The sequence below is a fragment of the Hoplias malabaricus genome, chromosome 4, assembly GCF_029633855.1.
Source record: "Hoplias malabaricus isolate fHopMal1 chromosome 4, fHopMal1.hap1, whole genome shotgun sequence".
In the NCBI taxonomy this organism is placed as follows: Eukaryota; Metazoa; Chordata; class Actinopteri; order Characiformes; family Erythrinidae; genus Hoplias; species Hoplias malabaricus.
This window is the reverse complement of record NC_089803.1, coordinates 35,775,003-35,785,087: the sequence shown is the minus strand read 5'-3', so window position 1 is coordinate 35,785,087 and position 10,085 is coordinate 35,775,003. Positions and strand designations below refer to the sequence as shown.

The 10,085-nt window shown below is 39.7% G+C and overlaps 1 protein-coding gene across 3 annotated transcripts in view; it reads left to right on the top strand.

Annotated features, from left to right (window-relative positions):
* The first annotated feature begins 513 nt into the window (after positions 1 to 513).
* Positions 514 to 10,085, top strand: part of mon2 (MON2 homolog, regulator of endosome-to-Golgi trafficking) — a 46,276-nt gene continuing 36,704 nt past the window's right edge. For 2 of the 3 annotated variants that reach the window (XM_066667203.1, XM_066667202.1), the window contains exon 1: positions 8,881 to 9,345. In XM_066667203.1, coding sequence (XP_066523300.1) covers positions 9,238 to 9,345 — 108 coding nt within the window. In that variant the 5' untranslated portion in view covers positions 8,881 to 9,237. Of the gene's footprint in view, positions 2,505 to 8,880; positions 9,346 to 10,085 lie in introns of those variants that run through there. The other variant, XM_066667201.1, reaches the window with a different exon arrangement.

Below are 10,085 nucleotides of genomic sequence, written 5' to 3'. Positions count from 1 at the left end.
GTAACTTAAACGGAGACGCATTTGCGCAACATTTAATGTGGAAGTTCGAACAAAAAGCCCTCAAACTGCTGAATTCAGCTTCATATCACAGTGAGGAGGGGGATCACTGGGGAACACTTGAAGGTGCCCTAAATTTAACGTTAAAATCCAGCGGAACTTCCCTAATTTCGCTGCAGACTAGGGTTGTCAAATAAAATACGCTAAAATCATCCCGTATTTGGACTAAAACCGTGTTGCTTATTGGACTGATATGTTTCGTAATGTTGAGATTGGATTGTTAAAACGGGTGATTTCTTTCAGACAGATGCTCACCCTCAGCCGGAGGGAGGGGCGGATACCCCACGGCTCCGAAACAGAATAAGCGCTTCTCATTGGTCATCACTTTTATTTAGCCAATCAGCAGCCAGGGTTAGCTGTCTATCATTTACTGCGGCAGCCAATGGAGTCATAGTCCCGCCTGCAGGGAGTTGTTTTGCTGCGGCCCTGACAGGAACGGGCCGCAACAGCGCAAAAATTATTAAAAAGCTAAGAATACATACACTACACAGTACATTTTACACAGTTTATTTTCAGAAATTACGTGCATAGACTGCATCCTGGCTTAGAGCACTTAGCATAATTTTCCGTGATTTCTGAGGTATCGCTACATTATTGGCTAACGCTAACTTTGATAACTGACAAATCAACACAGGTTATGATTACAGCTCATATATAACACACAAATTCATTAAACATTTGTAAGTTGTTTTATTATAATCAAATGATATTTAAAGAAGTTATTGTCGTATATACAGAGTGTCCGTTGCTCCACTGAAGAAAAGCTGAAAAAAAACGGCTTCAACTGGAAAGGCTTCAACAGGGCTTATGCGCCTGCGCCGCTTCTATATTGAGACTTACTAACCCTATCATTTACCAAAGTCATTTATGGACTATTTATTTAATACTGTTATAACGCCTCTGTTGTTACACATGTATTCACCCGTGCACACGTCTCTCTCTCTCTCTCTAGCGCCGTAACGTCTTTTCAAAATGAAGGTCTTGGTTGTATGGCATTTAAACACGTTAAACCTTTATAACCTGTGATAAAGTACACCTAAGGAAAAATACATGTCATGTTGATTTAGACATGTGAACATTTTAACACATTTGTGAGAACATATATGTCAGATTTCCCTCTATTTTCTATTGGTTGAAGGGGTCTCAAATTTAAATCACATGATCCACAGGCCTGTGATGAATTACACACAAAGAGCAATGCATTTCGTGCTCAATTGTACATGTGTACCTATAAACAAATTTGTGAAAGCAGATATATACAGACATATCTGTAGAGGTGCTATTGGGATTGTTGGTGATGTAGCATGTGAAATTCACATGGAACTGATGGCACTGAGAATGCATTAATGGTGCCATTGGGACTAGGTACAGCCTTAGTCACCAGGGAGGCCAGTGTGGATTTACAGTTGTTCATGGTAAAGGGTAAGGTAGAACTGTAAAGTTGGCTTGGAGGGGGGTGGGTCTGGGAAGCCAGACTTCACTTTTGAGCTTTATGGATGTGTTGTGTATGGTTGTGGGCTTAATTAATCGAAACACCAATGAGAGGAGGTGCCTGCCTGATGACCCCTGTGAAGGGCTAGTGATACCATGGCTGTTTTGGGTACTCATGGGCTGGGCTCAATGAGTAACCTTAGTTGTTATGGATAGCCGGTTGCTGATTGGATCATAAATGGCCACAGCAACCTTAGCATTGTGGTGTAGGATTCAACAGGATATTTGTGGCTGCCGGTAGGAAGAGAGTGTGGTGGGCCTAATGTGAAGCTCTAGTGGATTGGCATAGTATATTTTACATCTTTTTTTACATCTTGTGTATGATTATGTTGTGTTATGATCAGTTGTCCCATATTTTCTATTTGTGGACTAGGGAAGATTTCAGGCCTATGACAAAGTAGGTAACCCTCCAAATTACAGCCAGCTAATTACTGGAAAAGTACAGAGTAAGTACTTGGTATGATACTAGAAATATGTGGTTATTACTGGGTATCTTACAAGCATTTTACACATAAGGCATAATCTTCTAATCATAATCATAGATTACAACATTGAATTAAATGTATGACAGGTCAAGGTATTATTACTGTCATTGTTTTATAAATAAGGAATGCAGCTACTATTTTGAACTCACTGTGGTTCTTACAAACATTTTGCATAGACACAAAAGTACCTCCTAAGTGTAAAAAAAATAAGTACATACAGCAAATTCACTAGTGTTAAATCAACTCTATTAGTGTTAACACTGAGAGTGTTAAATTATTACACTAACAGTGTCGATTTCACACTAGTGAATATGCTGTGCAGTTAAGGGTATGAGAATAGATATATTTGGCAAGTGGCAGCAATCTGCTTCTATACTTCTCAGAAAGAACTCATTGGTAAATCAAATAATCTTTTCCAGGATCCTGGAGCTGTGTGAATGCGACACTGCTGCGCAGTTGAAGGACAAGGAGGTGAGCAATACAATCCATGAATAAAGCCTTTAGGGTTTAAACATGTTTAATTTATACAGCGAGCAGCTATGAAGCTATTTAGCAAATTAAAATTTTGGTGATAATAGACAACTGTCATAATTAGACTGAAAAGACTTACCTTAAAATGGACATATTATACCTATTTTTAAACAAGTTAGAATCAGTCTATGGGCTAAAACATGTTCATGACATTCTTTGCACAAAATCACTGTCCCATAAAGAGATATCACCAGTTATATTCTTGACAGTTTCAGTCCCTTTCAGAATGAGTCGTTTAAGGGCTCTTTTATGCAAATAAGCTGTTGTTGGTCACATCCCACCAATCCCATGTTCACACTGAGAGTTTACCACATGTGAAAATGACAGAAAACAGAGGTGCTATCCAACCCTATATGTTCTTCCCTCAGTCTGACCCAGAGCAAAAGAGGAGCCATCTGCACACAGGGACGGTCCAGATTTTACTGGGGCCCTATGGCCCAACTCTGAGCAACAATGTGACCATTTTTGATAGTTTCACCTGACTCTAAACTAGTACTATCCCTCCTTTTTTGGCTTAAGAATAAATAACCAACCATATACAGAACAAAATTATGTGTAAACAATTCATATTTATTCAAAAAACAATATGTAAATAACAAGCAAATGTAGCTGTTTATTCTCCAGCTTGCAGCATTGTGTCATCTTAAATGATGCAGTAGTTTTGTCCAGGCACCTGTAACTGCTCCACTGTTTGTGTTTAACAAAAAGTTCAAATATGACAGTGTTAGTGTGATTGTGTGAATGTAGCGGCAGCAATTAAGGTGGAACTGAAACTTCAAAGAACTCAACTTAGCACTTGAAAATAACTACGTAATTTTTTAAGGTGGTATGAAATAATAAGTTTAGTTTTTGGGAAAGTTTAAATGAGTACTAGACTGTATAAAAACATTATATATTCACTTTTCAGCTTCAAAGTTTGGTTCATGACACTGTGGCACTACAAGGCTTTTAAGGTCGTGGAGAGCAGCTGCATAGTGCACGTCGCCTCTGTTCCTGCGGCTAAGTTTGTGGACTATTATTTATTAACAGACCAACCTCAAGAAGAATAATCACAAGTTTATCTCACTGCTCTACCTGCAGCTCAGTCTCTTGGAGTATTTTTTCCTCTTTTCATTTCCTGAAGGATAGTTTCTCTTCATCTTCTTCTGATGATACACAATCTCTGCCTAACTGAGATGCCAGGCGGAACCAGAACTCCATAGGGTGGAGCTGGATATGATCCATCTCCTCCCTTGCCCTCTCTCATTGAATTGAACCATAACCATCTCCTCCCACCATCGTTTTCGCTCATGTTCAGGCCAGAGTGGTAGAAACAACAGAGCGGCGACACTCTCATAGGGAACTGTTGTAAAGAGTCACATTAATCACATTAATTTCCATTACTTACCAAGCGGGATGTTGCATTTATTTATTTATTATTTTGCTGATGCTGATGCATTAGTCATACTTAAGGCTGCTATTGTTTTGTACTGGTTCTTAACTGTCAAATGTTTATCTTAATTAATAGATATGAATGAATTTGGTAGTAAGGACTTTGCTAGTTTTAGACAACTTATGAAATAAACAAGTGATGGCACTATGAAGACAATGTGTGCCAGTTAATAAGAGGTGATCTCAGTGAGAGAGGCTTCTCTGAAACAAGTGGTTGTTGTGTTTCATTCATTCAGTCAGTCAGTCAGTCAGTGTACAGACTTTGTGATTAGGTTAGACTTATTAAAGGGATCTATCTTTTTTTTTGAACATATAAAATAATATAAAACACTTATGTAAACTGTTAAAAAATGATCATACAAGGACCTATTAATATAAGCTTCAAAACACAGACTAAACCAAAGGGATGATGAAACTGACTTAACAATGACCAGGCTGACATGAAGTTACTGAGAAAGTGCTGGTAAAGTTATGATGAGGCTATTGCGGCAACCAGGCTTCCAGATCCTCCACAGCTTAAAATTGCAGCTGCAGGTACACAACTAATTTTCATGGCAACAATCAAGGTACTTGACAGCGGTGTGGTTGTTGTAGCTGTAGGTATTCTTTGCTTTTCTACTCTGACTCTTACTAACAAGATGTCCATCATCAATTTACTTTTTCCCCCCTTGCAGCTTTGATACACTTGGACTCTATTCGTAACCTCAGCCTGATGTACCTGCCGGTAATTGTTTTTTCAGATCATGACATGAGGGAAGCTTTCTTTCCAGGAGCATGGCCTCTATTTCAAGCAATGCCACAACATCATTGAGTTCCATGAGAGAAACACTTGTTCTCACCCAGAACAGCTGCTCTGTGCTCTGTGCACTCTGCAAGAGTAACCCTCCTTTGTCTCATTAAAAACCTGGAAGTTATTCCACAAAGTAGGCTTTTTAAATTAGCCAGATACTTTAAGTCAAACCTTGAGGACTATCTAATAATAATCCTGCCTGCTGTCCTGCTGCTATTTTCTCATTGAACAGATTTGACATTAGGCTTAAGTTACTTGACTAAACTTAGAAATGCTCCTTTGTGAGATACCCCCTTGATTGGTAACAAACTAAATGCATGCCTTAATGCAGGAGGAATGTTATATGAATTCATGTAGTAATAAATGTATCATATAATAATAACACTGCTCAGTAAACAAACTCAACAATGAGCAAGTTTCAGAAAACACTCAGAATTTCAAAAATTGTTCATTTACATTAACGATTTGTTACATAAAAATTTTAAAAAGTACAAATGCATAAATAAAACAGTGAATAAACACAAAAACTCAAATATCATGTAAATAAATAATGGTGTATTTTTAGATACATTAGACATAATTTACTTTATTAACTTTATGTATCTGCTCAGTCAGTGCAGACAAACCACAATGTGTAGTGTATGGCCAAACCTGTTCAGTATTTTTATTATTATTATTATTATTATTATTATTATAAATCCCTAAGAAAGTGAAGGGAGATGTAATGCATGTTAACAAGAAGGACCCTTTTCCCTCCAAAAATAAAACTGGTAAACATCTTGCCCTTCACCTGCCACGTTGATGTTAAAATATGCAGAAAATATAAATGCAGTTGAAAATACAGAGAAATGGTATAATATTATATTATTTACCCATATGAGAACAGGACAGCGCAGGGATTGTTTGGGACTATTGAAGAGGAACATGAACCTTGTGATGGCAGCGAGATCAATCAGTGTCGTAACTCTCTCTCTATACAGCTCTGATTCAGGCCATCTTGTCATCTCTGCATCACGACAAGTAAATTAGCTAGCTTCGAAGTAAGTTAATCATTAAAAAAACATGATTTTATGTCTCATGGTTAGGGAGACTGTATGGTATTTATTTATTTATTTATTTATTGCAGGGTTAGTGTTGGGGGGGCTGAATAGAGGAAGACTGTGTGCTTAGCTGTTATATCCCTATTTATCCACGAGATGTTAGATATATTGTTAACTGTATGCAAACATTCCATACTAATGCATGTTAATTCACTAATCAGGTGTTCAGATCATTAACCTGGTAACTACATGTATAGAGTAATGGATTTACAAAGTATCAGTTTGTAAATCAGTTTTTTATCAGTTTTAATATTTTTTATTCTCTTGTGCTGCTTAAAAGCTCAAGTGTCTGTGTGAGGTTTCTTTTACTCTCTTCATGGGCTGAGATGATACTTCACTAATTAGTTATCTATGAGAAAATCTAGATTATTTTAGAAAATACTTGTATCATCAAGCACTATTTAGTGAGTATTGCCTTAAACTTCTTTTGAGTTTTTTTACTGGCATTTCATTGGAAAGTTCTTTTAAAACTTGCAGACAGGAACATCATGTTCCTACATAAACATAGACACCCACTTAAGCTAATAGCACACTGTGTCTACACATACTGAAATATATTATTACTAATTATTGATTTCTGGGGGAAAGCACCGGATGTAAATACCTTGTAGTGCACTGATTCAGACCTGATTCAGGGCTGATAAATGCCTGTTTTTGGAAACTGCATGGTTCTTCAAACTTTATCACTATCTTATGTTTCCCTGTGCTGTACATGCATCTTTCAAAGATTGTGTGTTAGTCTGTGTTGGGTTTGCATATTGATTTGCCCAGTCTTAATAGTATTCAGTTTAGTCATTAAATGAAGATAGTTACTGTTTCATTATGAAATGAAATCCTTCTTTATCATTCTGACTGTCATGTATGTATTCTGTGGTAGTGGGGGGAGTATCAATATATGCATTACAGTTTCAACATGAGATATGCAAGATAATACATACAGATGAGTGTGCAGAATGTTAAGTAGTACACTGGACTGTGTTGACAGAAATATCAGTAAAGAAAAACAATTCTCAGACGTGCGAGAACACCTCAGTTGCTATATTCATATCACATGAAAAACAAGGATGCCAGACAATTTATCAATTCAAGCTTAAGTCAAGAATAACCAGAGTGACTCTGGTCACAACTGTGTGGTGACTTAAATTCCAGCTCAGAGGTTCAGACCAATAGAAACATTCAATTTTTTAACAAATGAAAACACAGACTGGTTGGAGTTGGACTGGATTTTGGTTCCGCAGGGCGGAGTACTTTTGCCTTAAGATGAGAGGCCCTTTGTTAATTAGCGGGACCATACACAACATGCCTAGTGAGCATATTGGGCGGTAAGGCTCTGCCTGCACAAACAACTTCACGAATGCCTGGGTGGTTCTATGCAAATTTCCCTAGTGTGACGTTACAATACGGGAACGTCCAAACGGCTCTTAAAAGTATATGATTCCACAAAAATCTTTCAACTGACTCACAGAAAATGGATGGATTTTTTTTTCATGCGTGGAGTGTTTATAGGAGCAGTAGAGACCCAAGTGGAAATACAAAAGGGTTTTGCATAATATGTCCCAATTAAAATGAAAATTCCATCATCACTTTCACACAATTTTAAGATATTTCTTTTGTTTTATGAGCAACTGTTGTTAGGCTAATTAGTATGGAATTCATTCAGTTCAATGCAATGAAAATGTCACTATCACTACCACTCTTTTTCCTTTCATGGGCTCCAATATTTCTAGTAGCACCCTGTTAGCTCCTCATCTGAGAGATTTTGGAAAGCTGACAGCACTTTTTACTCTTTTTTCCTAAACTGGGCACCTGATGGCTTAGACCTTTTCTTATCCATTTTTGTGTGGTTAATTTGGCGCTGGGGCAGCACGGTAGTGTTGTGTGCTTAAGTCCCGCTCCGGGTGACTCTCTGTGAGGAGTTTGGTGTGTTCTCCCCATGTCTATATGGGTTTCCTCCATTGGTCCAAAAACACATGTTGGTAGGTGGATTGGCGACTCAAAAGTGTCCATAGGTGCGTGTGTGTCAGCCTGCGAAGGACTGTGTTCCTGCCATGCTGCCAGTGATTCCAGGTAGGCTCCAGACCCACCATGACCCTGAACTAGATAATCGGTTACAGACAAAAAAGAAAGTGAATAATTTGGCACTGAACTGGAGCATTTTTACCCATCGTTCAACACCGTCAACCAAGTCTCAAGACTAAATCTTTAATGGTGAACCGTTTTGTTTGTCCCACACTCATTTAGTGCCTGTCAAAATCAAGGGGCAAGTGAACCCAAGGTGCTGTTATACCGTGAATTATACCCATGGTTGAACTGACAGGAAAAGAGACAACAACGGGGAAGCTACATGACTCATGAGAACATCGTGATGACAGGTCGCCCGCTTCAAAGCTAGTTCATTTAGTAACGATGCGCAGCACAAATATCACCGTCTTTTCCCAACGTCGCGTGCCGCCCCCTGCCCCTGTGGCCCATGCCTACATCTGCCACTGTGTGTAGTGATTGGAATGCACCTAGAATGGTGAAATCAGCTGGTTGCCATGCACCGTGATAAGTGACCGGCAGAGGACCACGCGCGGATGTTCTCTAAATGTAACAAAAATAACGTTAACCGGTACTAGGTCGTTACAGGAATGGATGTTTGGGAACGTTCGATTAGTTCTAGAATAGGACGTGTAGCGGACGTCCATAAAGTCCTAGAAATGTCCAACAGGGAACATTACAAATGTACACAAATAGTGGTCGCGGGGACCTTATCACTAGTTGTTTGATGGGGTAGGCACCAGACACCACTACCGAACACTACCCCAAGCCTGAATTCAGGGATAGGTCCGGTAATCTGCCCCCTGAACAGGATGAAGCATGAAAAAACCGAATGAATGATTCATTTTGTATTCTTCCATTCGCGTTTTTAATGTTAAGGTCCAGTAGAGTGCGCTCCTCTCTCTCTCTCTCTCTCTCGCTCTCTCACTGTTTACGGAAGTGTGTGTGACGTGTCAGTGTGTGCTGGGGCATTCTGGGATGCGAGCCTGTTCTCCTGCGGTGGAGAGAGCGAGAGATCTCAGTGAAATGGAACAGTAAAGATTGCGCTGTGAGACGCCGCGGAGAGTCCAGTCGAGCCGTAGAGAGGGTGATGGCGGCGGCCCGCGAAGGGGGAAAGTCCTGGAGCTCGTAGACCGGAGCGACTGTGTAACTGTGTATCGAGAGCGAATGGCCGCTCTCCTGTTTCTCCGTGTCGCGATAACGTTAATGTTAGGCCCGAGCGGGCTGTAGGACTGCAGCCGTACTCCGGTTTTCCCTTCGGGATATTTGTTTACAGACTTGTGGGGGAGGAGAGCAGGAGAAGAGAGAGAAAATGTCGACCTCCAGCCCCGAAGCGGTGAAGAAGCTGCTGGAGAACATGCAGACGGACCTGCGCTCTCTCTCCATGGAGTGTAAGAAGAAATTCCCCCCGGTCAAAGAGGTAACTGAACACCCCCCGACCCCGTCAGGAGGACGGGTCAGCACCCCGATATTAACAGCACTCTCAGGGAGGGAAAACACTCGGGACTAAACCTGGCCTCAGATTCTCCGTGGCGTGTCTGTGATGTGTGTTTTGACAGACAGGAGGGATCTTGTCGCTGAGGTGTCGCTTCAGCCCTTACGCACGCACGCACACAGAGGGAGAGCAGAAAAAGTGAAACATATGAGTAGAGCACGGTTATGACCCTGCTAGTTATCAGTATATGGTCATATTGCTAACCATATGGGACGTGTGTGATAGTTACATGGCCATTCGTGTTATCCACAAAAGTCTTTTTTGTTTTGCTTAATTATCATAATTTTGTGTTATTTTTTTTATACCAGTTATGTTTTTGTTATGTTTATCGGCTTGGTCACATGTTGTCCTAATATGAGCTCTGCATTGATTTTAGTTTATTAGAGAACATTTGTCATTTGTATTAGCTGTATTTCTGTGTGCATATACATGTATTAGGTGATGGTAATGGTCATATTGTTATCCATACAAGTGTTTTCTCTCTCTCTCTCTCTCTCTCTCTCTCTCTCTCTCTCTCTCTCTCTCTCTATAAAAGTATTCATTGTGTGTATCTTACAGTACATTACAGTAGAAAGTGGAGTTGTAGACATTGTCTTTTATTACAGCAGGACAGGAACATTTGCCAAAGACATTTTGGTCAAATCTGTTGTTGTTATTATTAGGAA